Source organism: Talpa occidentalis, unplaced genomic scaffold (genome assembly GCF_014898055.3).
Source record: "Talpa occidentalis isolate TD23 unplaced genomic scaffold, MPIMG_talOcc4v2.1 talOcc4.14, whole genome shotgun sequence".
Classification (NCBI taxonomy): domain Eukaryota; kingdom Metazoa; phylum Chordata; class Mammalia; order Eulipotyphla; family Talpidae; genus Talpa; species Talpa occidentalis.
Genome location: NW_023601433.1, coordinates 85,699,131 through 85,726,028, shown reverse-complemented (window position 1 = coordinate 85,726,028; position 26,898 = coordinate 85,699,131). Strand labels below are relative to the sequence as shown.

Below are 26,898 nucleotides of genomic sequence, written 5' to 3'. Positions count from 1 at the left end.
GTTTGGTGGCAGGAAGCACATTCACGACACTGCCCCCCCATCTAGTTCCAGAACACTTTATCACCCCAAAGGGAAACCCATGTCCATTAGGCGGTCACTCTCCAGATTCTTCCCTCCCTCCCGTGTGTGGTAACCACCAAGCTGCTTCCTGTCTCCAGGGATTCACCTACGCTGGACACTCGGTATCCACAGACCCACACGTGATACCTGCTCCTTCATGCTGCCAAGGTCCCTCCACCACCCAGCCAGGGGCAGGGCCTCATTCCCTTTTAAGGCTCGGTGTGGACACACCACATTCTGTACATCATTTATCAGGCGGCCATTTCATTGGTGTTTGGATTGTGATTTATTTGAGCTCTGATGACAGGGGACCTGCAGGGCTCTACACGGGGTGCCTGGCACATGGTCGGTGCTGGACAGACATGTGCCCAGTGAGCGAGCCGGTGCAGGGACAGCCCCACCCGCCATGTGACTCTCAGCTGAATGCCTGCCCCACCCCGGCATCTCGGGCTTTTGCTCACCTACCTGAAACCGGTGGGAGCTGAAGAGCTTCCTCAGCGTGGTCCTGAAGTCAAGGAGGGGCCTGGGAGCCGGCACGGGGGTGGCAGCTGGGTCGGGGGCCCTGCCCTCCTCGCCGGAGGCGGGCATGGGTGACGGCTGCTCCTCCTCCTCCTCCTCCTCTTCGTTCTCCCATTTCTTGTAGTTGATGTTCCAGGAGTGGTAGTCATCTCCAACAACAGTGAAGTGCTTCAAGAACTTGCTCATCCTCTCAGCAGGAGCCACCCTGGGCCGGCGGGTGACAGCCTGAAGGGGAGGGGACAGACGGCCAGCGCTCAGGCAGGGCGGCCAGCCCAGCCCGTCTGGCCCACTCCGACCCCACGCTGCTCTGGTGGGGAGCAGGGCCCCCCGCTGGGCCGGGCCACAGGGGCGGAGGCAGTCTTAGTGCTCAGGGCACCGAGCAAGCTGGAGACTGCCGGGTCACAGTGGTTTCTTGTGCTTTTATTTTTGGAATCCAGGGTCCTAGGGCCTGTGAGGCAACAGGAAACCCCAGACCCCAGCAGACCTGTCACTGTGGTCTGGTTGGCAGTAACCAACGGAATTGGTACTGCAGCCCAGTCACAAAATACCCACTACAGGCCCACGTGTGAGAACCGGAAGAGCGGGCCCACGGTTCAGAGACATCACAACCTGAAAACCCAAGGTGAGTGCTGGCAGGTGGGGGAGAGGGAAGTCAAAAGTAAAAGTACCCAGAGTGTCACAGAAGAGTGAAGGCCAAAATAAAACTTTTTTTTCCTATTTTACCCCAGAACAAAATCAGTGATGGGAGAAGCAAGCACTTCTCTCTGTTTCCAGGGAGGAACTGGTTTATTTTGGTTGGGGGGGGGGCGGTTTATTTGCAGTATCGTCTCCAAAATAGCTCCTTTTGGGGACTTCATGTGACAGATCAGTTACTGAAAGGTGAGTGGCAAATGGATCTTTCCTAAGTTCCCTGAGTGCCATTTTAAATACATGGACAGTTTGAAGACACAGAAGACTAAAGCAAAAAGCAAATAATCAACTCATCCTACCATATACCCATTTCATTTATTTATTTATTTATTTATTTATTTATTTATTTATTTATACAAGAACTGGGGTACAGGCCAGATGCACGGGAGGATGAGAGGATTCACCAGAGACAGAGTGGGTAACAGAACAGGCAGACTGTTCTGCCTACTGAGGGGAGCAGCAGGCGTGACAGGAGAGGTCTGCCTCACCATGTGGGACCCTCGCCGGCTGGCCAGGATTAAACCGGCACTGCAGAGGCTGTGGACAGCTTCACAGCGTGGTGCTCAACCGCCTGCGCCACCAGGGGAGGCCCTATCCATTTCTTTATAAAGTTTAATAATGAAAACTTTTGGGTATGAGGACCAGAATAGAGGAAATAATCAGTAGAACAGGAAAAGAGAGCCCAAATAGACCCAGGTCCCCATGGAAAGCTGGTGTTGGCAGTCCCAGCTCAGTGGGAAAGGCTGGAGAGGTTAGACAACTGGCTTTCCCAATGCAGGGTGGGGGGGACATCCCTACCTCACACCACACATGGAATAGATCTTTCAGATATAGTAACATAAATACATAAATGCATAGAAAAAAGTAAAAGTCTTAGGACAAAATATAGGCAAGAATCTTGATGATGTTAGGATATAGGAAAAGATTGCTTCAATAAGTCACAATAGGGCCTCCCTGGTGGTGCAGCGGTTGAGCGCTGGGTTACGAAGCTGCCCGCGCCCGAGGGCCGGTTCAATCCCCGGCTGCTCCCTGGCCACCGGAGGAGGGTCCCACATGGCGCGCAGACCTCTCCTGCCGCCCGCTGCTCCCCTCAGCAGTGTACTTCGGTCCCTCTGCCTGCTCTGCTCCCCGCTCTGGCTCTGGTGAATTCTCTCACCCTCCCGTGCTTCTGACTGTACCCAGTGCTTATATAAATAAATAAAAATAAATCTTTAATTAAAAAAAAATTACAATACACAAAATAATGAATGCATTTGACTTATCAAAACTATAAGTTTTTATATTACACATAACACACATACACAACCCTATGAAGTTAAGGCACACCACAGACTTGAAGTAAATATTTGCAATGTATTTAACAGACAAAAATTTAGTCTCCAGAATATATAAAGAAATCTGTATCTCTACTCCCTCAAAAAAGACAACTCCATGGAAAACTAGGTAATGGATATTAAAAGGCAGGTCTTGTAAGAGGAAACTCAAATGGCCAATATACTCGACCTCAACAGTACTCAGGAAAATGCAACTTGAAGTAACAATCACACACCTTTTCATTCAGACTGACAAGGTTTTTTCATTGTCTATAATAGCAAATGCTGATGAAGGTGTGAAGCAATGGCATCTCTTTTACACTGATTACAGGAATAGACACACCACCATTTTGGAAAATAAACTGGCATTGTTCTGTCAAGTTGAAGTTGTGTCTCTCTTATGATCAAATGATTCCATCCCTAGATAGTCTTCAAAGAGAAACTCATTTACATTTGGTCAAATTAGTGACATGTTAAAGAATGTTCACTCTGAAAGTTCACCCTAATGCTGGGAGACAGTGGATCTTCTCTACTCATAATGGAGTACAATATAGCAGTTAAAATGAGTGAACTATGTCTCTATCACTCCTTTCTTCAAACACTTCCCCATCTCAATTCATGACATTCCTTAGGCCATTAACTTTGGCATCTTTCTTGATCCTTCTTTCTCTTGCATGCAATATTTGCCTAAATGTAGATTTTCTTGGCTCTACCTTTGAAATGTATTCCAAGTAAGACTACTTCTTTTATCTCCATTGTAATTTCCAAGCCAATCATTTCTTGGCATCTCTTGCCTGGATTACTGCAGCAGCCTCCCAGCCTCTTCCAAATATCTATTCTCCAAATAGTATCCAAAAAGAACTTTCTAAAACATTAAATGAGAGCCTGTCATGTCTTTTCTTAAGACCCTGAATTAGTTTTACAGCATACTTATTCCCTCTTTCTGGTATCTTCTTTCCCCTGACATTCCCCTGCATCATTCACACAGTCACTTGGGTCAGGATTCTGCTCAAATACGACTTCTGAGACCATATCTGATCACCTTCCCTGAGTCAACTGAATCCCCTTACTCTGCTTCATTTTTCTTTTTTGCATCTATTGCTGTCTGACATTATATATGTACTTGTTTATCTGTTTATTATCTGCCTCCCACCAGACTCTAGGCTCCATGAGAGTGGGATTTTTCTCATCTATGCAACTGTAGACCCAGTACCTTGTGCCTAATAGATCCTCAAAAATACTTAAATATTTGAATATAGTCCTGATGATAGATACAGTAGGAATAAATCTTGAACTCAGTGAAAGAACATAATGGTTACCACAGGGAACGGGAGGAAGGGTGGTAGAGCCCGTGGCATGGGTGGTTTGGTGGAGGTGAGTGGAACTTAAGCACATAGGGAAGAGCAAAAATGTATCCCCCGTAAAATAAAAATTAAAAATAAAACAGATTGAGTATAAAGGGAAGATATGTAAGAATATGAACAAAACCACTTACGTAAATATTTTAAGATATATGCAAAATATATATATATATCCTATACTGCCATTGGAATGTATAAAAATGAGATGAGTCACACAATCACCCTGATTTTCTGCTTTCTGGGCAAAAAAAATGGGCTTTGTGTGAGTTCTAAATGGCTGACCAACTGCAGAGGTTACACGAGCTATGTTTGGAGACATATGAGTTCTCAACAGAAAGAACAGAGAGATTACATTGAATACCCTCAACATTCAGTAGGAATTCCAGAAAAGCCATGAAACATCATGCTTGGGACTAATCTAGCCCTAGAGTATGGACTACTTGAGACCCATTCGAACTTAAAAATAGGCTTAAAAATAAGCCTCAAGGGCCTCTCTGGTGATGCAAGGGGTTAAGTCTCAGCACTATGAAGCTATCCGCAGCCACTGTAGCACAAGATGGATCCCTAGCCAGGGAGCTGACCCACAGGGCACAGCAGACCTCTCCTGACTCGCCCACTGCTTCCTTCAGCAGTGTATTTCAGTCATTCCACCTGTTCTACTTTCCACTCTGTCTCTGGTGAATTCTCTCAAACACCGGCCCCTCAACAATCTCCTCTGCACCTCTGGCCTCAACAATCTCAACTACACCCCAGTTCTTGTATGCATAAATTAATTAAAACAATCAAGATGGGGCCTCCCCTGGTGGCAGAGTGGTTGAGCGCTGGGCTGTAAGGATGCCCGCAGCCTCTGCAGCACCGGTTCATTCCCCGACAGCTGGCGAGGGTCCCACAAAAAAAAAAAAAAAAAAAAACCGATCAAGATGATCCCCAAGTAAATAAACTGCTTAATGGAATGAAAAGCAATACTCTACTAGGTGAGACAACAAAATACTCTTAACGACATGGCATTCACAATGGCTAGCATCCAATAAAAAATTACTGGACACATAAAGAAGCAGAAAATATGGCCTACAACCAGTAGAGAAATTATAGCCCATTCAAAATGGACAGTCTTTGGCAATAAATAAATAAATAAATAAAATAAAACATCTTGAAAATAGCCATTATAAAAATATCAAAGGACTCCAAGGAAAACATGAATTTAATGAGGGAATGAACAGAGAACCTCCATGGAAACTATATAAAAGGATCCCAAATGAATATTCTAGAACTGAAAAATACATAAGCGAAATGAAAAAAAAAAATCACTGGAGGTGTTTAACAGCTGATTAGATTCTACAGAAGGGAAAGACCAGTGAACTTAAAAACAAAGCAACAAAAAATAGTCGGTGGAAGCATGGAGAGAAAGAAAGGCTAGAAAAAAGCAAACACAATACTCAAAGAAAAAACCAGGGCCTCAGGGACAATATTAAGTGTCCTAAGATAACATATGCCGGGAATTCCATACTGAAATGAGAGATTAGAGCAGAAAAAAATTTGGACAAACAATGAAAAGTTTTCCACATTTGATGGGGAAGATATAAACATGTCACTCCAGGAAGCTCAACGAACACCAGGGAGGACAAACATGTAAAGGAAAGGACTAGAAGACAACAGCAAATGCATGAGAGTGGTTGCCTCAGGGAGCAAAAGTGGGGGAAATCAAGAAGTACTTGAAGAGTATCTGAACATCTTTTTAAATTACAAAAAGATTTGAGGGGAATATGACAAAAATGCTAATAGCTGTCAATTCAGGATGATGATTATATAAATACCTGATAATATTTTTATTCTTTTGTATTTTTACATTTTCCCAAGTAAAATAAAGCAATTTGGTGCATGCTCAGATTTTTTACTTAATGGGTCTCATGAGCACAGGAAAGGTTAGTGGAGCCAAAAGTCATAACCTAATTTGACTCCCCACCACTTTTGGAGACAGGAGGGTTTGCTCCGGCTCAGGAGGCTGGCAGCCATGTACTTGGGGAAAGGGTCAGTTTCTTTAATGGGTCCCCGACTCTACTGTCCTTTCCTCTGCTCTATGGTGTCTTGTGTCTCCAAGCTCCAAATTTAGTCAAAGGGTACCACCTCACTCACAAGCTGCTCCTGAACCCCAGTATTTTCTTTTTAGGGGTCCTGAAGTCCTTGGTACTTCTCAGACTGTGGGGGAGGTTATGAGTGACAGGTGTGTGTACAGGTGCTCCAAAATCCCCTTTCAGGAATCCAAGGGTCTGGACTCCAGGCTGCCTCCCTTGCCCGGTCTTCCATATTGTACAGGTACCTGGGGTGCTCCTGACCGAAGAAGCCCAGAGGCCCTGGGAGAGCTGACAAGCACTGCACATCCTCTGCTCCTTTCTGCATCCACAGCCCCGGGGCCTGTCGGCTTTTTCCCTGCCTGCCCTGTCTACTGCTTTTCCCACCTCCACCCGAGACCAAGCTTTCATCTGCTCACTCAGGGAGGCTGCATTAGCTTCCTCGAAGATCTCTCTTCTTCCACTAGGAATCTTCCAGGGCATTCTCCACCCAGCGTCTGAGCAGGCTAACCTCTGACCACACCCCCTCACATGATGCACTTGACCCTGTGGGGTTGGCCTCCTCTCTTTCCCCACAACCTGCTTACCACGGTCCAGCCACACAGGACACCCTTCTGTCCCTCCCTCGCACCCCCTCCGAGCTGCCAGTGGACTTTCCCTCAACCTGGAATGTTCTCCCTACTCTGAGCTTGGTTCCCTTGTCCTCATCCTTTAAAACTCAGGGAAATGTCGCTTTCTCGGAGAGGCCCTGCCACCTCTAACATCTAAATCAAACTCCTTCTCAATTTTAGAACCTCTTGTTTCACTTTTCCTTTGAGAATTCTTTTTTTTTTAAGATGTATTTATTTTTATACAAGAACCAGAGTATAGGCCAGATGTGCAGGAGGCTGAGAGGGCCCACCAGAGACAGAGTGGGGAACAGAACAGGCAGACTGAGGAAATACACTGCTGAGGGGAGCAGTGGGTGAGACAGAAGAGGTCTGCTGCGCCATGTGGGATTCTTGCCGGCCGGCTGGGATTGAACCCTCACTAGAGAGGCTGCGGACGGCCTCACAGCACTGTGCTCAACCACCTGTGCCACCAGGGAGGCCCTCCTTTGAGAATCCTTAACAGCTTTTAATCAGAAAATTTTTCATGTGTTTATCTATCGTGCTACCTATCTATTTTGCCGCCCTCCTTACCTGCATCTGAGCTTCCTGGAGAAAGGGTCTGTGTTCCCAGGGTCTCTTGTGACGGAGAGCAGAGGCCCATCAAGTCAGAGGGCACTGGGACCCTTGCACCCACCCGTTAGGCCTGTCCTGGGATGGATCCTCAACGATGGGTCCCCAGGGCCTGCAGCTGACCTGAAACTACTGGCCATGATTCCCCCTCAAGCACCTCACCTGGGGGCTGCAAGCCTGTGCTCAGGCTCAGCATGGTGGGAGCACCATGTTTCATCTCGGGGCGCAGGCTTTGCAAAAACCACAATTGCATTTCATAGAAGAGGAAACTTTTCTTTCTGAAACCCTGCGACCAGTCAAGAAGCAACTTTCAGTAATTTGGGATGAAATATTTGTGGTACCCACCAGAGCAGAAAACTCTGGTTATAAGTCAAAAATCTGTCATGCCAGAAGCAGAGAAGTTCCAGAACAGGACAAAGATAGCGCTGATGACAGAAATGCCGCGGGCCTCAGCTACTTCACCACCCACCCTGGCTGCTCCTCTCAGGCTCGCCACTCTGCCGGGGGATGGAAGGACTGACTCAGAGTCACTCCCAGCATCACCTGGGGGCGCCGAGAGCCCCCCGCAAGCACTACTAGTATTATTATTACACGATAATACGCTTTAAAGTGATCTGTGCTCTCTCCCACTCGGGCTCTGCACGCCTCCGCTCATCTCCACTCCTCCGACTGCATCACAATCCTGTCTCCTACCTCTGCAACCCCGATGTGGCTTTAGTTACACTGAGCTGCTTCTGTCCCTGGCAATCCCGAGAATCTTGACCAGTAGAGCCCCTGATCAGACAACCCCCGCAGTAACCCCCTGTTCTACAACCTCACACTAGCTTCTCCGGGGTCACCTTTTCGACTCAGTGCTCACGACGGTGGTTCCCACCTGCGTGACTGTACAGTGTCCTCGCTCACTGCTGACTGAGTCTGGCTGATGGTTTCATTTCCTGATTTCTCTCCCAACTCGGGCCTTTTCAGCCTCCTGGGCCATTTTCCTGCCCCCATGCCTCTGGGCTCCTGGAGGCCTCTGTCTTGACTTTGCTCTGGTCCAGCATGACTCTGCCTCTTTGGAGGTCACGTGTGTTCTTAACACTACTGGGGGCAAAACAAAGACATCCACCCGGATGTCTGGTAGCCTGCAAGTCACAATTAATTTAGCTTCCCCCATATCCATTCTCCTTCCAGGTGCCTCTTTGGCAACGGTGTCTCGTTGACCCTGCTGCCCAAGCCAAGAATCACAGGACCCCCCCCCCCTTTGTCACCCTCCACCTTCACAACTGCCTTGGTTTCTGCAGGCCCTGGGTGTTACCTCGGTCACACCTAATGCCTTTGGTTCTAGAATGAACTATGCTCACTCTTGCTCACAGGACTTTGCATAGTCTGTTTCCACTGGCTGGAATGCACTTCTCTGTGTCACCCCAGCTCTCCTTCAGGTGTCACACATACAGAGCTAGTGCTCCCCCAGGAGGCTTTCCTTAACTGCCTTCCTCTGTTTCCCCATTGTGCTTCCTGCACCAGTCTGCAGAGACTCTCCCTCAGTCGCAGGGCGGAAGGAACTCAATGAATAGTTAATAAGTGGATTTAACAGCAACAAAACTGCAGGCGCTACCCCTTGAAAGGTGCACATAGTGACTACTTCTCTTTTACACAAGAGATACTACACCAGAAAAGCTGCTCTCTGGGACAGAGGGGGAGAAACAACAAAAACAGACCTTGAAGAGATGGACAAAAATATTCTTGTGCATTTCTATTTCTGCAGACTCTGAAGCTGCCATCTAGGAGGGAAAGCCCTTATTTCAGCTCATCCAACAATCACAGAAAAAGGAACAGGAAAAAAAAAAAAAACTCAGCAGACTCCCTTACTTGCAATATGGATCCTTGCAGATGTAATTAATGAAAGTTCTTGAGATGAAACTGGTGTCCTTCTAAGAGGAGCAGAGTGTGAAGATGGAGGCACAGATGCATGCACAAGCCAAGGACACCAGTGATGGCAGCCTCTGCCAGAAGCTGGGTGAAGCCTGGGACAGATCGATTCCCAGAGTCTCCAGAAGGAACCAGCCTGCCCATGCCTTGATTTTAGATTTCAGGCCTTCACTACTGAGAAAGTTTCTGTTGTTTTAGCCACCTGGGTTGTGGTCATCTGGTATGGCGCCCCAGGAAGCTAATATAGAAGCAGGTGCCTGAGCAACCTCTGAGGGGCAGCCCACAGACTTTGTGTTTTCTCTCCCTTCCTTTTCATGGCCACATATCTGTCCTGGCTCCTTCAGAGGCCACAAAACCACATGGCCAGAGCCTCTGTCTGCAGCCAACTCCAGCTGCTCTAACCCCAACTGCTTCTTTTTGTTCACAGCATGCAAGCCTCCTTGTCCCCTCTGGCTCTCACTCGATGCTGTCACAATCCTAAGAAACAAGAGGGCAGAAGGGGAAACTGAGGTATGGGAAGGTGAGACAACTTGCCTAAAGGTACACTGTAGCCAACTGACAGAGGCCTAGGGAAAGGGTCACCTGTATGCTACCTGGTGGGTCACCTGTATGCTACCTGGTGGGTTGTAAATGGGTGGGCCCTTTTTAGGAGGGTGATGAGGCAGTTTTTTTCATCTTTTGAAAAAATATTTGAGTTGCTCCAAAGTACCAGGCATGGGGCCAAAGTGGGGGGCAGGTTTCAACCAAATTTTATCAAAATTTAAACCATCCCTGTTATTTATCTGAGAAGGGAATCACACAGGAGCACACGGACATTCACTGAAGTCCTTATGGACACAGCCTCAGAGTCCATCAGCAGATACCCTACGGTAGAGCCGTACTGTGGACTACTATGCAGCTGTTAAGAAGCAGGAGGCCTGCTTACCTCTGACACAGAAAGGTGTCCTTGATCTGTGTGAACTACATCTAAGTGAAAACCAACATATGATGGCCAGAATGTATTCTATAATTCCATTTTTGTTAAAACCAGACAAAACCAACACCTCAAATCAAATTGTTGTATTTGGGGGAGAAGTCTAAAAGGGGAAATGTTTATTCTATTAGGTTTGACCATAAGAAACTGCCTTTTCTTGAGGGAGATCCAGCCCACAGAGAACGGTGTGGAGGATGAAGTATTTGGAGGGAAAAGGTAAGAAAGAATTTTAAATATCTGGAATCCCTAAACAAACAAGCCAGAGCAATGGAACAGAACAAACAGCAGAAGATGTAATTCAAGACAACTTTCCAGAAATACGACTTAAAAAAAAACCCACTATTTTTATAAGTCAAGGCTGGTAGAATTTGACAGTGCCATGTGGTTCAGCCTAATAGATGCCTGTTTAATTTCTTTTTTTTTTTTTTTAAATATTTATTTTTATTTATTTATACAAGCACTGGGTACAGTCAGAAGCGCGGGAGGGCGAGAGAATTCACCAGAGCCAGAGCGGGGAGCAGAGCAGGCAGAAGGACCGAAGTACACTGCTGAGGGGAGCAGCGGGCGGCAGGAGAGGTCTGCGCGCCATGCGGGACCCTCCTCCGGGGCCGGGGAGCAGCCAGGAATCGAACCGGCGCTGCAGAGGCTGCAGGCAGCTTCGCAACCCAGCGCTCAACTGCTGCGCCACCGGGGAGGCCCTGCCTGTTTAATTTCTTACAGAGAACTTGTTAACGTGCAGTTCTTAAAAAACCAAGACACACAAGTGCTGGGCCAGCCTATGAACTCAAGCCCGCCAGCTTTGTTCTTTTCAAGACACTCTGATGACAAGGGCGGGGAAGTGGCAGAGAAGCTGATTTTGGGGAAAGCAACAAGGGTCATATCGTAAGAGGTGGCATCAAGGTTCTGAGATGCCATCTTCCGTGCCCTACCAAATGGGGAACTGAGGCCCTGCAACATGGTTACCTCCCCATCACTGGACAGTCTGTAACACTCACACTTGAGTCTCTTGGTTTGGTTCAGGGTCTTTGAACTCACCAAGGCAGGGTCAGAGAATCCCCATATCTCCTCCCCCTGAGCCCACCCATCACTAAGCCCAGTGCATTCATGTTAAAATATAAATGACCCACCCACTTCTCCCTTGCAGCTGGGGCCCGGCCTGCACTCTCACCGGGTGTGTGTGGGGTGGGTGTGTGCACCAGCTACTTGCTGCTCCCGTCCCTCCTGCAGTCTCTGCCAGCAGCCAGAGCGCACGCCTCAAAACACAACCATGTCACTCTCTGTGCAGAAAAGGCCTGCTTGCTCCTTGGCAGGCATGTGCGGACTTGGATTTGGGGAGGGCTCCCAGCACATCTGATAGGACCAGCTCCCTCTGCCTAGATCATTTGTATAAACAGCGTGGGTTGTGCTGAACACCTGTTCTCTGTCAGGGAGTCTGGAGTTTTGTGAGAGCCACGCAGACAGTGCCTACAATCCAGCCTGGTAAAGACCAGGCCTAGTAAAAACCTTGGGCCCCGCATCTCAGCAGGTCACCACCACTGGCTACAGAAATAGAGCTTCCCTGGGGAGGCTCTGGGAGCTCATGCGTGGAATCTCCAGACTTGAACTCATGTGCCTTTTTCTATGCTGATTTTAATTTATATCCTTTTGCTATAAAAAAAGGGATCTGTGTGCCCAGGCCTATGAAAACTCTTAGGGAGTCCCTTAACCTGGAGGGACCTTGGGGACCTCTGACACACTCCCTTATTTAAAAGTCTTCCTCGGCTTCTTACTGTTCTTATGGAGAAAGACCCAGTGCCTTCCAGAAGCCCCCCTCGATCGTGCACACTGGGGCCTCGGGCTGCCGGGCTGACCTTGTCTTTCACTCTCTGCACCATCCACATACGCGGCCTCCATCCAGCCCTCCATTCTCCACCGGTTCCTTAACCACAGGACCTTTGCACATGTGGTCTGGAATGTCCACCTTCTTTTGCCTTGTCACCCATCTTCTTCTCCTTTTCCTCCACCGAAGGTCTCCCTCAAGCATCCCAGAGTCAGGGAGCTGGCCGGGCACTGCCCTGGGTGCTCAGGCCCACACCCCTCTCCGATGGGGTCAGGGCCTCCTGCTGTGTGATGGTTTGAGTCTGTCGCCACCATCAGGGCAGAGGCCAGGTGGGTTCCTGCCCACCTGGTCTCCTCAATACCTGCGAGCAGGTTCCTGTTAAACACACCTGGAGGGTAGAATGACCCTCGAGCAAACCTCCCCTTGAGGGGAGGCAGGAGGACCCCCAGCAGCAAGCTCACCTGCCCCAGCGCCAGCCCCCACGCGCCCCCTGGGGATTTATGTTCTGAGGAATGCCTATTTTTAAAATCAGGGAAGTCTTTAAATAAGCGTGGCAGCTTTTCCTTCTCTAGGGTGGGGAGGAAGTTTGAGGTTCATGAAAACAACCACAGTGTCGGCTGACCAGCCTGGGGCAGGGGGACCTGCTTGTGCGCTGAGGAGCCCCCGGCAGTGCAGTTGTCCCCTCCCCTGCCCCCAGCTGTCCCTCCGACCCTCAGCTCCTTCTCCTGTGGGGCCACGATCCCCCGTCTCGACAAGATGAGTCTGCAGATGGCAAGAGGATGGTGGAGCTGGGGCGAGGCAGCGGAAGCCCCGTTGATTCTAACTATCCCCAGAACACCTGCTACTTTTCAAGCTCTGTGCACAGCACCCTAAAACAGCGACACGTCCATGAGGTGGGGACCGAATCACGTCCATTTACACGGGAGGAAACGGGGAACAGAGAGGCCAGGTCCCACAGTAAGGAGCAGAACTGGGGTCCCCACCCAGCTGCCAGGCCCAGAGCCCCCTCCTCCTCTGAACAGCACCCAGGACCTGGCTTACTGGGGGTCAGTGCGGGGTGGGGCGAGAGGCCCGCGGCCCTCAATGCAAAGCACACTTTACACCCCGCCTCTCCGCAGGCACTGACGCGAGCGCGCCTCCGAAGACCCTGCTGCATGCACGCCTGCCTCTTTAGCCTCCTTGACTTCATTGCTTAAAAGGTGGATGGCGCCACTGACGGATTCAAGGCTCACCAGTCTCCTGAGTCTGAAAGATGCAGGGATGGGGAAGATGAGCCCTGTCAACCTCCCCGGCGCCTCCCTGGAGGCGATGGTCCTGTCCCAAGTCTGACAGCAGCCACGCCAACTGGGAACTTAAGTCAGGTGCACAGGCAGCCCCAGGCCACTGCCCCGACCCCCGGACCCCGTGTCTTAGCCACACTTCAGCTGGGGAAGGGATGGTACAAAGAGACCCGGGCACCCCTTTCCTGCCTCGCTGTGGCGAGGCCCCTGGAGGCAGGCCCTGCTCTCCCTGTAAGCAGCGGCCCTCGGCCCTGGCTGCACGCTGCCACCCAGGTCTGCTGGTAACAAAGCTAATCTTGCCCAGACGGCGGTTTCCTCTAGAAACTAGGAGAGCTGGACAATGAAAAGGAACAACGTCTTCCAGTCAGCAGAGGCTTTTTTGCTACAAGTGGTTCTGGTCCCAACTTCCTCAGCTCCCAACACGCAGGGTCAGCGCCCTGTATCTGTGTGATGACAGCAGCCCCCCTCAAGGAGTTCTCCGAGGCTTCCTTGGCTCTGAGTCACTATTACTCCTCCGGCCCCCACAAACTGCCCCTATGTCACCATGTCTGAAGTCAGAGCGGGTGACACCCCCCACATGCCACAGCTATGCCCTCCTCCCACCTCGTCACCCTCACGGGGACGGGGGCAGCCAACGGGTGAAACACAGATTCCAGCACCGTCCTCCCGTCCCATCGCCGCCCACATTTGCTTCTCCGACTCTGCCCCCATCACCTCGACAAACATCTTTTCGAGGTCCTCCCAACCCCAACAAGCCTGCCCCCAGATCTCAAGGACGGAGCTCATCTATCCCGCTCAAGGGGTCAAGCTCTCCCTTGGAGTCAGGCCAGGAGAGTCCCAGGTGGGCCCACCCCACCAGCGCAGGCCTGAGCACCATCTTCACTCTGTGCACCCGAGTGTCTGTATCTGCAGAACGCATGGCCAGGCAAAGCCCCTGACAGCCGGGGGCCAGCCCCGCGTTCCGAGAAGATGGGTCGGAGGACAACATACCCTCCTGCTGACAATGCATCAGGAGCGAGGTGGTCAACGGCCTGCTGCTCCACTTTCCAGAGAAGGAGACGCGGGCTCAGCGAGGGAAGGCCTCAGAGCTGGGATCGGAATGGGCTGCTTCAAGCCAGCACCCTGAGGCTGCTAAACTCCTGCATTTTCACCTGTGGGGCTTTAAACCCCGCCCCCTCCATATACACAACAGGTGTTTTCCCTCTATCCCGTTAATAACGCCAGACAGAATTCCCTTCTCAGGACCAGAAGCGCTTCGGAGGGAGAGCCCACCAGGATCACTTTACCTTTCCGTCCGAGGTGGCCATTTTCCCGGTGTCTCTGGATCTGGAAAACAAGAAAACACAAGTCCAGATCTGCTGTCCGGGTCTCACGCACCTGAACGTGTGCCCAGTCGCACCTCCCCACAAATCATTTTTAACTTAGTGTCTGAAAAGAAGACGAAGCTTGAAGCGTATGCAGGATACAGACCAAAAAACTGCAAAGAGGCACTCAAACTCAAACACCAGCACGCCAACGCCCCGTGCCTGTGCCGAGCCTCGCACAAGCGTCGATGTTCCACTACATACTACCCGGCCACAGCCAGGACGGACCACTGATCCATGCCACACCATGGATGAGCCTCAAGACGTGGCGAAGGAAGTCGATGTGACGCCTTCCGTTGATGTCTAATAGCCGAATATGCAAATCTCGGCAGAGAGCGAGCAGATCACCAGTGGCCAGGGAGAGTGAGGGTTTCCTTTTGGGGGGACGGAAATGTTCTGGCCCTAGCAGAGTAGGCGGGTGACATCAGGAATGTACAAAATGCCACGGAACCATTCACTTTAAAATGGTTCATTTTATGTTATGCAGATTTCACTCCAGTTAAAAAACATACATTAGTGTTGGCAAAACAGCGAGAACCTGAAGGTGGACCAACAGGGTCTGGCTACGTCAGCGAAGGTACGTCTGAGCCTGCAGAGGTGAGGAAAGTCTTCACACGTGTATGTGGAAAGGCGCAGCCACACGGCGAGCCAAACCTCGTTCTGGCTGAGTGTGTCCTCCTCAGCCCACCCAGGTGAAAAACCTGCATACGCATTTTTGTTTAAAGTCTATGACTGGAAGCCAAAAGCTTCACAGTGGCTGTCGCTGGGGGAAAGAGAGTGATCTACAGGTGCGCGAGCGTTTCCCTTCTCTTCGCTTCCAGAAGGTCTGAACTTTTATATTGATGGTGTTACTTCCTGAAAATTATTTGTAATGTGAGTGACCTAATGTGAGCGCATGTAGTAAATATTTAAGTAACAAAAAAAATGTGCTGTGGCAAGTCAGTCTCTTTTCGACCCCTGTTCTTCCCAGAGGCAGCTGCTCTTCCTGGCGTCTCAGGTGGTCTCCAGGGTATCCTGTGCCTTCCCCAACACAGACACATTCGTTTTCTCAGACAAACCTGAGCCCTTACACAGCTCAGGTGCTTACTTCCCTTTACGGGTGGCAGGGTGAACGATGGCCCCCTAAGATGGGCCACCCTAATCTCTTGTGAATATATTAGAAAACTTGACTATATTAGAACTTGTGAATATATTAGAAAAGCGATTGCAATGCGATTAAATGAAGGCTCACAAGACAGGAGGTTTTCCAGGTGGCGCCAATGTGATCAGAAGGGTCTTTAGAAATAAAGCAGGAGAGTTGGAGATAAGATGCAACTGGAAAGCAGAGGTTGGAGGCAGAGAGGTGTGAAGAGATTGTGCTGCCGGCTTTGGCAAAGAAGAGGGGTCCTGTTCCCAGGAATGTGGGCAGCCTCTGGAAGGCGAGAAAGGCAAGGGAACAGATCCGTCCCCTGGGGCCTCCAGGAGCAAAGCGGCCCCTCCACACCTTGGAGTCGGCCCACTGAGGCTGATTTTTGATTTCTGACCTCGAGGGCTGTAAGATAGTAAGCCGGTGGTCATTTGTCACAGCGGCCATGGGAGACTCAGGAAGTATCCCAGGAATGGGTCAGTTCATTCTAGATCAAATGTATTCCTTGACTGACTTCATCATGTTCTAGTGAGTGACCCTGCACACGGTATGTTCTTTCATAACAAAAAAAAAAAAACAAAAAAACACCACTTTAGAAAAAAACATTCACAGAAACTTAAACAAAAGAACACTTTCTCTCCCCACTGCACCGGGCAGGGCATGTCAGGGCCTCTCAGAGAGCTTCTTGCTGGTTGAGTGGCAGCAGCTTCTGCAACCCCCAGAGCTCAGCTCCCTAGGGGACCTCACCCTGCTCTCTCGTGGACTCAACTGGAACCATCACAAGAGAAGGTGAAGAGAAAAATTAAGGTGCCCGGGACAGTTCCTTCCTTCACAAGACAGGAAACAGAAGTAGCCCAAACACAGAACAACACCCAGCTTCATTTCTCTCAAGCTACAGAATACGTAAACCTACCATGACCTCCCCATGAAAACAGACAAAACAAATAAAAACGAAAAATCCTGATGCTGGCGGGGCTGCAGGCAAACCTCATTCCTCACCAGGGATAATTTTGCTAGTCACCTGGATAAGTGGCATGTGGCTTCAAAATGATATCTTCACATTGAACACATTCATTTGGGAACTACATCTCACATAATTTGATTGCCAAAAAAGTTCAGCTTGAATAACAATGTTTAAAGCTAAGTTGGGGCCTCCCCGGTGGTACAGTAGGTTGAGCGCTGCGCTGTGAGGCTGTCTGCAACCTCCGCAATACGGGTTCGATCCCAGCCGGCCGGGGAGGGTCCCACATGGCGCAGCAGACCTCTCCTGCCTCGCCCACTGCTCCCCTCAGCAGTGTACTTCTTCAGTCTGCCTGTTCTGTTCTCCGCTCTGTCTGTGGTGAATCCTCTCACCCTCCCGCGCCTCTGGCCTGTACCCCCACTCTTGTATAAAAATAAATAATCTTTAAAAAAAAATAAAGCTAAGTTGGATATGATGGCTAATACCTGGAACAGATACTATGCAGGCAGCAGGCTGTCAGGAGGAAAGGCAGTTCTGAGGTCTGTAGAAATGCAGGCCTGTTCTCTTGGTGCTATTAAGCAACGTGGAGAAAGTAGAACTCTGCAGGTTGCCCAGTCTGCTGGCAACTGTACAAAGCCATCTGGACTTTACGGGCCAGGCCCCATGCTGGGTTCTGGGGAACTCAAAGTGAAGAGGCGAGAAAAAGGTCAGGGCTGGTATCTAACAGGACACAAATGAGGAATGAAGGAAATACAAGCAAGGTAACCTCAGCCGGGCTAAGCCCGGGAAAGAAGGAAAAAGCAATGCAGTGGAGGCAGGCGACGAGTCTTCCTCGGGTGGGGGGGTTAGGTGGGGCTTCTGAGTAGGTGACATTTACAGCTGTCCCTCAATTGCAGGAAGCTAAGTCACAATATCACCGGGAACAGCATTCCTGGGAGAAGGAAGAGCGTGTGCACAGACCCTGAGGGAGCAGTGTGTCCAAGAAAGAACAGGGGGCTCGTGTGGCTGCTGAGGATGCACAGGATGGTGGCAGTTGAGTCAGAATCCCCCAGGGTCGGAGTATGCAGAGGGGTTGGTAGATGATGCTGAGGATTTGGGTGTCAAGGGTGGTGGCAAAGACGATGACGAGATGGTGGTGGCCTGGATGTTGGGGTGCAGAGTGGGGGCCACAATCACAGTCTGCCAGGAGGAGAACTTGTGGGCTAGCTGTGGGGACAGCCCCCAGGTGTCAGGTCTGAGGGGCCCCGAGAGGAGTAGGTCGGGAGCGAGAATACTCTGTGTTCCCTCCTTCTTGCTAAACCAGAGGTGGGGGAGAGCTCGGGGGCTGCAGAGCAGTTCTGGAATTGTGCAAGCTTCAGCCCAGAGGTTTTCAAAACCCCGCGCTACCAGCTTTACCCCAGGAGCTGAAGGGGGAGAAGTTGTACCTCCAGACTTGGTCTTACTCAAGAAGCTCCCAGCTGCCAGCGGGGCTCTCCGGAAACACTGCAGCTCTCTGACAGCTCTAACCACTGAGCTTAAAGGTGCCCGGGGCAGAGACCTGCCCTGGCTTCTGGGGAATCCAAAGTGATGGCATGGTGTAGACGGGCACAGCCAGGTAGTAACCCGGGGCCGGGCACTGGACTAAACTTTACATCAGCCGTCTCACTTAATCTCAGCAAGCTTGGAAGGCAGGTTCCATGCTCAACGCATGGGACAGACAAAGAAACTGAGGAACAGAGAGGTGAGGTCTGTGGTTAGCCCACAGGAGCCCTTGTCTCCAGGGGAGGTGCTGGGTAAAAAGCCCCAAGGAGTTCCCCGGGCTTGCACTGCTCCCCCCTGGGTCCCAGAGTTTAATCTGGTGGGATAAATGGTTCTTGTCCCTGGGCACCCAAGAGGTGCGTGTTTAAAGTGTTTGCAGGTGTGGGCTTTGCTGCCTTGGGGGGTCTTCCTGCAGTGACCAGAGGGGTTCTTTGCTGCCTCTCCTGGGATGCAGGCGGTGCCTTGACTGCCCCCCACCCCCTGCCCGCCTCCTCTACGGAAGTTTCCCTGGGGCGGGGGGGGGGGGGGGTGAGGAGGGATGGAAACAACGATTTAGGGACTCACGCAGACCTGGGTGTGCTTCTGGCTCTGCTTCCTTTGGCTGTGAGCCCCGAGGCCCCTGGCTTGGAATCTCTGAGTCTTGGTTTCTCCACCTGTGAGAGGGAGACAATGAGGGTACCTGCCTCACCTGCGGCTGCTGCAAGGGCGCCTGGGGCAGTGAAGGCACCCGGCCCAGGGGAGCCCTCCGTGCCAAAGGGCAGCTCAAATGTTAATACTCCCGATACGAAGGGGAGATCTCCGAGGCCATGCCTGACACCCCCCAGCACCCCCAGGGCAGGCAGGGGGTCCCGAGCAGGCACGGCCCGCTGCGTGGCTAGAACCGGGGGCAACCGGGGGCGGCGTCCCAACCGGGGGTGGGGTCCGTCCTCCGCCGAGGGCGCGGGCTGGGGAGCGGGGAGCGGGGCGCCCGGGACGGAGAACTTACCTGCAACCGCCCGCCCGCGGCCACCGCAGCGACTGGCGCCCCGCGTCCGCCCGGCCGCCCCTGCCCCGCCCCCCCGGCCTGCCCCGCCCCCCCGGCCCGCCCGCCCCCGCCCCCTGCGGCCCCCCCGCCCTGCCCCCGCGCCCCGGCTCCCCCGCCCGCCCCCCCCCTGCGCCCCCCACCGCGCTGCCCCCGCGCCCCGGCTCCCCCGCCCGCCGCCCCGCGGGTGCCCGGCGCCCCCGGCCCCTCTCCCGCCCCGCGGGCCCCCGCGCCCCGCAGACGACAGCGGCCCCCCCGGGGGAGCCGACCGCGCGTCACGGGGCGCTGGCCCGGCGGGCCCGGGAAGGGGTGGGAGGAGGGAGCCACTTCCTTCCTCCCGCTGGATGCAGGGGCGGCCCCACCCCCCACCCGCCCCGGGAGCGCGCCTGCCTCGCCCCCCGCCAGGCCCAGACTCGGGGTTACTTCGGGGGACCCCGAGCGGCCTTGCCAGCCTCCCTGCCGGGCGCTGGACGGCGGGCGGGACGCCCCGGGATGGGCACTGAGGCTGGGGGTCGAGCGCGGCGCCCGCTCCAGGGCTGGTCGGGGAACAGGGGTGAGTCTCCCTGTCGGGGGCTGCGCGCCAGGCCCGGCCAGCTCCGGCTCAGGCGCACCCCTGCCCGGGCAGCCCTGCCCGTGGGAGCGCGCGCGTGCCCGCCTTCCCCAGAGGCCCCGGTCTCCAGCTTCCACGGAGAGAAACCAGCCCGCGGCCTCTGCCAGGGCTGGGGCGGGAGAAATCTCAGCTCCCTGGAGTTCTGCCTCCCAGGCCCGCGCGGAGCAGGCGCCAGCCCAGCGCTGAGCCAACGTGTTGTCTGCTCGCTGGAGGTCAGAGGTGGGGCCGGGTCTCACAGGACCAAGATCAAGGTGCAGGATACAACCCGGTGACTCCGGAAAGGACTTCTGGCCATCTGCGTGGAGGAGATGGCAGCTCTCTGCCCCCCGGGGCCCACTGCAGACAGCACAGCCACGGGGATGAAGGGTGACGATGTGGCCTCGAGACAAGGTCATGTCACGCCACTATCACAACGATGGAAACCTTGCGGGTGGGCCTTGAGGATGTGATGTAAAATAAGTGACACAGACAGAGACAAACACCCTATGATTGTACTCGTGGGAGGTAAAAAACAGCACAAATGAACAAACAACACAAAACAGAAACAAACTCTTGGGTACAGAGAACAGGCTGGTGTCGCCAGGAGGAGGAGGCAAGGAATGGGGAAATCGGGGAAATCGTGAAGCTGGGTGACGGGGCGGGCTGTGGTCCGGGCAGCTAGGCATGTGATGGTGATCCTACTGCAGGGGGCACGCGTGTTGAAACATAGTGCCCTGCCCCTGGAATTTACCGCATGTTATGAACCACTGCTCCTTCCATCACTTTGTCAAAGAATGAGTTTAATTGAAGTATGAGATTAAGTGGGAAAAAGAAAAAAAAGGACCCATTTTTTTTTTTTAAACCCTATGTGTCAGGTGGCGCAAGGGGTTAGGTTGCAGTACTATGAAGCTATTAGCAGCCACCAGGGCACGTGTTTGATCCCCAGCTGGCCAGGGAGCTGCCCACATGGCGCGGCAGACCTCTCCTGTCTCCCCGCTGCTCCCCTCAGCAGTGTACTTCAGTCAATCCGCCTGTTCTGTTCCCCACTCTGTCTCTGGTGAATCCTCTCACCCCCCCTTCTCCACCCCGCACCTCTGGCCTGTACCCCAGTTCTCGTATGCATAAATAAATAAATCTTTTTTAAAAGTCCTATGTCTTCCTAATCAGGTCGCAAACTCTATACCAGGCTCGCCTGGCTTGTGTTGTCCATCTCTGCAGAGCTATTTTGTCATGTCTACCAAATGGGTCTGAGGTCTTACATGTTTATATTTGTATCACCTAATTTTGCATGAAATGACAGATGAATCAATTAAAAAAGAATCAAAGACCACGTTCCTTCTGGAAGCTGCAGCAGAGTGGAGGGGCCGCAGGAGGGACCGTTCCTTGCCTTTCTAGCTCCCAGAGGCGGCCTGCTTTCCTTAGCTCCTGACCGCGGCCATGCAGGGGGCATGCTCACAGGTGCTGGGGACTAGGAGGTGCCCATGGGGGGCAGTACTGTGCCTACCCATTCCACTGCGTCTGTTCTTCCCAATGCTGTCTCCCACCTCCTGTTGCGTAGCAGCCTTTCTTCAAAAGCATCTCTGGCTGATCCGACTTCTCAGTCACAGGCTGTTATTACAACGGCTCCATTCCGGTCCCTAAGGCCTATGCTGGTCCGTCTAAATGTCAGCCTTATATTTTATTAAAAATGTCCCTAGACAACCAGCTTTACAGTGGGGAAGGTGCATGAGCTATTCTTGATAGCCTCTCCTCTGAGTTCACTCCCTGAGGGCTGGAAGAGGGAACTGGCATCAGATACCCCCTCACCTAACTGCCCCCCTCCAAGCTGGAACCCTCTTTCTGTTAGTTGTTACAGGGGCTCCTGCCTGTAGTTATGAGCTTAGCAGAGACAGGTGGGGTCTCAGTGGATCTACTAAGGCAAAATGCTAGCCCTGCCCTTGGCTGGGCTCGGGCTGACTCAGGCTGGGGGTCACACTTTGTCCCCCCTATGCTGCCCCTTTGCTCCACGCTGCAGTAGTCCTGGGGAAGCCGGCAGCTGCCAGCCTTCCCATGTCCTGGAGACTGGGGCCATGGCAGGGACCCACCTCCGTGCTTCCAGGAATCAAGACGCTAGGGGAGCAGGCTGGCCAGCTGGGGAACACTGATGTCCTCGGTGGTGCTATTTGCACTGAAATCCCTTTGGTACTACTCAGCAGACAGGAAGAAACCTCAGTTGTACTTCATCTTTCTCCCCAGCATGTTCTAGCACACAGTAGGTGCCTTACATTCCTATGGCATAAATTATTTATTTTTTTAAAGATTTACTTATTTATGCATACAAGAACCGGGGTACAGGCCAGAGGTGAGGTAGGTGAGAGGATTCACCAGAGACAGACTGGGGAGCAGAACAGGCAGACTGACGAAATACACTGCTGAGGGGAGCAGCGCGCGAGTCAGGAGAGGTCTGCTGCACCATGCGGGTTATCTCCCTGGCAAGGCAGGGATGGAACTCGTGCTGCAGAGGCTGCGGATAGCTTCATAGTGCTGTGCTTAACCCCCTGTGCCACCAGGGAGGCGCTCCTGTGGCATTAATTAATAAATGAGTATCGTGTCTAGGAAGACAAGGATGCCGACCTTCCTCCTTCTGTTCAACGTTACACTGAAGAGCCCAGATGATACAGTAACCCAGGACAAAGGACAAGAGCATTGAATCTTTGAAAAGAGAAGAACTCTCACCTGTAATCAATGTGACTATCTAGAAAATTTAAGAAACCCCACATTGGACACCAGGGGTGTGACTGGCCCTTTCTGGAGCTGAGGTCCTTAATCCTTAGGGCGGAGTCACCTGTGGTTCACAGAAAGCATCCAAGAGGCCCCGCAATGTGTGTGTGTGTGGGGGGGGGGGAAGTGACACCTTCATTTCCATTAGCCTCTAATTGAATTTTAGCATTTCTTTCAATTATGAGCATAGGAAGCAAATCCCAGTTGTACTCACGACATTGTCATCATTCAAAATCACAGATGTTCAAGTCACCACGCAGTCATAGTGGTTAGCTCAGCTCACAACCTATGCCCGCCGCTGCTTCGAAACCACAGTAGTTATTAAACCAGCTATTAGTTCTAGAAGGTTAACATCCTAGGTTACTTGATCCCAACTTAAAAAATAATTCGATGCCCGCATTTTAAGATAACTGGTGTCCTTTGTAATGCAACACATTCTATTTGTGTGCATTTAAAACATGACTCTGAGGCGAGGACCCATGTCACCAAAAAGACCAGACACTTCTGCTCTGTAGGAAGCACTAGCTCTCGGGCCCGGGCAATGCCAGCCCACTTCTCTGGCTCAAGGGCGTCCCAAGCAGTCAGGCCCTCTTCCCTCTAGGGTAGGTGTCAGTCATGTCCCGGGTTTCCCCAGCGGGCTTCCTGAGGGTCCCCCCTGCTGAAGGAGGGGGAGCATTTTGAGCAAGCTGTCTGGGTTGCTTGTGCCCCCAACCAGCTGGCACTGGGCCAGAGCAGTGGCCAGATCTGGTTTTACCCAGTGGGGAGAGAAGGGGCTGCCTCTGCTGCTTTTGGTTCCCCGGGGCAGTGTTTCAGCCGCTACTGTTGACCACTTCCTCTTCCCTGGGCAAAAGCTAGACGCAGGCTCTGGGAGAGTGTGTGAAGCGGAGAGATAAGAGAGAGTCACAGAAGAGGCCTTCGCCAGGCTGCGGGCCCTGGGTTTCCCAGCCCGGGTCCAGAGTCTCCTTCCCCAGCAGAGACGACTCATGGACAGCAGCGATGGCCGCGTCAGGGTCTTCACAGGCTTGGATAGCTCTGCGTGGTAAGTAGCTGTGTGAAGAGGTTACGGCTAACTCTGACCTGCTCTGCTACTCAGCTCAAACTTTTGCTCCGTGGGAATTCGAGAGAATCTGGAAAGGACACAGGAATAGGCGTCAAGGACACCTGGGATGGGATCCTTCTGGCTGGGTGAGCTTGCACTAATTCACAAAGTCTTTGAATGCCACCTATGTGCCAGGTGCTGAGAATGCAGAGGTGAGTGAGGACCCTACCTCCTCTTGCTGAACTTACTCTCTTTGGCCGGCTAGGGGGGCACACAAAGCCTGCTACTGGGAAAGAACCGTCAGGGTACTATGGCAGAGAACGCTAGTGCCAGGGTTGAGATAAACCTGGGCCCAGGGAAGCCTCTGGGAGGAGGTGACAGCTGAGAGCTGGGGCAGAGCTGGCTGTGGAGACTGGCGAAAACCTTGTAAGCAGAGGAAACAGTATGTGCAAAGGGCCTGAGGTGGGAAAGAATTTGGCCAGGGGAGACACCAAAATGAGCCAGCATCACTGAAACATGGTGGGAGGGGGAGGGGTGGGGAGCAGTAGGTCACAGACGGGGCAGGGGTTGACAGGAAGGCCTGGAGTTCATGTAAAGTGCAGAAGGTGTGGAAGTTTCAAGAGGGGGAGGGTCAGTTTGACTCTGTGTGTGTGTGTGTGTGTGTGTGTGTGTGTGTGTGTGAAAATGCAGGAAACACAAGCTTTCCCATCTTAACCATTATAAGATGCACAACTGGTGGTGTTTTGTTATTTTTCATGCACAGCCTTCACCCCATTCAGTTTAAGGCCTGTTTCATCATCTCAGAAAGTCTGTGCCCAGGCAGCAGTGGCTCCCCTTCCTGCCTCTCGGGGTTCTAAGCGCCCTTGCTCTGCTCTCTGCCCAGGCCGCTCATGTCGGGGCGGGCGGTGGTGGGGGGTGTCCAGGAGGGGCCGGTGGTGGGCGTCCCGCGTTCCTCTCTCAGCCGCACAACCCACCCAGGCAAGGACCCCACCTTGTTCCTCCTTTCATCCGCTGATAAAGTTTGACCTCACAAGTGTGACTGGCGCTGGGGCGAGACTGCTCCACACGGGGGCCAAGCCGGGCTTGTGGGCTGAGCTGATGAGGCTTGCACTGGTATGTTGGGGACAGGGGAGGAAGAACAGGTGTGGATGCCGGACCTGCTTGGGGGACAGAAGAGCAGACGGCTTGTGGGTGAGCTGGCCGGGGAGGGGAGGCAGAGGGGAGCACCTGAGGACACCCGGCCCCACAGACACGGGGATGGGGGGCACCAGAGTAGCTTTGATGGGGTTGGGCTTGAACTGTGCAAGTGAGGGGTCATGTGCTCAGTAGGGCCTGGGGCTGGAACTTGGTGGGGAGGTTTAGGGAGCGATGTTTTGATGTAAGAACCAGTATTTTGGTCTGCACCCCATTTCCTAAGTGAACAGAGAGACAGGAGCATCTTCTATCACACTCGGTCCTCGGCTCCTGCAGGGGTCAGGAGGGGTGGAAGTGAGAGCAGCCCCTCAAGCACACCTGGGTGTGTTCAAATGACGTGACTTTTGGAAAGCCCCTTGTGTGGGGGCTGTTTCAGGGGAACAACCACGTGAGAGCAGGTTAGCGTTTTCAGCCCCCCACCCCCCTCCTCCCACTGCACCTCCCAGGAGGGTGAGGGGCTGGAAGCTGAGCGCCTTGATGGTCAGCGAATTAACATGCTTACGTCATGAAGTCCCCATTAAAACCCCTGACTGAAGCAGTTCGGAGTTCTGGGTGGGTGACCTTGGGGGGTGCTGGCAGGGTGGGGTATGTGGAGAGGGCATGGGAACCCCGCAGGCCACCCCACATGCCTGGCCCTGCTCCTCTCTGTCCGGCTGTCCCGCGCTGGGTCTTCACCATCAGCCTGGCTGGAGGTGGCAGCCTCCTCGTGGTCTGGAGCCCCGTGGCCTGAGCGGGAAGGGGGCGCGGCCGGGCGGCAGAAGCATGGGGACAGCCCACGAGGCCCTTCGCCTGTGTCAGTTGGTGTCAGAATTGCTTCACGTGGAAAACCCACACATTTGCTGAAACGTATGTGTTGGGTGTAGGAAAAAACAGGGAGTTTCCTTTTAGGGGCCATCGGGGCAAGGCTGGTACTGAAAACCAAGGGGCCTGGCGAAGACCCCTCTTACGGGGTAGACAAAGGGGCCCAGATGCAGCTGGGGGAGAAGCTGGTGAGGAAGAGGCTGCAAGCAGACAGGGACTGGGAGGCAGAAGGAAAGCCCGAGGCGGGTGAGTCCCAGGTGCGGGAGGACAGTTTCCAGCAGGAGGGTGGAGCCAATGCTGGGCTGACGGTTGCAGAGATGGCACGGGGGAGAAAAGGCCCAGAAACCATTCCCGCAAGAAGAGAGAGCAGAGACACAGGACAGGAGCTAGAGGGGGTGGTCGGCCAGCTGCAGAACCCCCACCATAGCCCGGCCCGGGGATGTAAGGACTTGCTCACAGATGAGACTGAGCCTCGCGAGTTGGCTCCAGGCAGCACGGCTGGCAGCAGCAGAGCTGGGGCAGCCGCTGGGCTCCGAACTCAGGACGCTGACAGCCTCTTCCCTGCCTGCGGCTTCTCTAGCTCTCTGGAACGTCCCTGTCTGTACAAGACCTGTGGCTGGGAAGACGGGTAAGAAATATTTTCTGACTCTCATGGTGTCAAGCAGAACCTCAAAAGAAAGGGTTTAGCAGCATGGCCTTGTTCCACCTGCTGGTTACTCGTGGGAACTACTCTTGACAACGTGGTGGAAGCTCCTGACCAGCTGGAGAAGGTTCCACAAGACGGGCCCCACGATGGGCCAGCAGCAGACTCCCCAACTTCTCTCCACCCAGGAGATTAGTCTAAAACACTGTCCCCCCACCCCCACCCCGCCGTTGCCTGTGTCAGGAAAGGGCCTGGGACCCAGTGCTCTGGACAGGGAGACCTGGGGCCATCTGAAAGGCCCCATGGCAGTGCCCCTTCCTTGCAGTGCCCTGGGGGAGCCAGGCTCGCTCCTTCCTCTCCTTAAGGTCTGGACGCAAGGCCAGGACCAGGACAGCTGCCCTGCACCTGGGCTGAGAAGGGCAGAGCCCGAGTGGGCAGCCCTGGGTGGCCTCCTGACAACTCTGTGAGCAGCTGGAGCCACTGGGCCCCCACAGTGCCATGCTTGCCTCTGCTTTTGAAGGTGACCTGGTGCTCTGTAGTTGGGTTAGTGCTTCTGCCCTTGTTACCAACATGCGCCCCCAGGCCCACTTGGACGATTGTCGGGTTTTGGCTGCTGTTTGGCGCCCGTCTCACTTTCTCTTGGTCACAGCATCCACTTCCCATTAGC

At 53.0% G+C, this 26,898-nt stretch overlaps 1 protein-coding gene across 4 annotated transcripts in view; it reads right to left on the bottom strand.

Moving 5' to 3' along the window:
- The window catches only part of HVCN1 (hydrogen voltage gated channel 1), a 30,214-nt gene extending 10,999 nt beyond the window's left edge, over positions 1-19,215 (bottom strand). The window contains exons 1-5 of one of the 4 annotated variants that reach the window (XM_037511177.2): positions 19,170-19,215; positions 18,755-18,837; positions 17,152-17,347; positions 14,502-14,541; positions 526-804 (exon numbers count right to left, since the gene is read on the bottom strand). In XM_037511177.2, coding sequence (XP_037367074.1) covers positions 526-804; positions 14,502-14,522 — 300 coding nt within the window. In that variant the 5' untranslated portion in view covers positions 14,523-14,541; positions 17,152-17,347; positions 18,755-18,837; positions 19,170-19,215. The remainder of the gene's footprint in view (positions 1-525; positions 805-14,501; positions 14,542-17,151; positions 17,348-18,754; positions 18,838-19,169) is intronic. The other 3 variants (XM_037511178.2, XM_037511179.2, XM_037511176.2) reach the window with 3 other exon arrangements.
- Between the last annotated feature and the right edge of the window lie 7,683 nt (positions 19,216-26,898).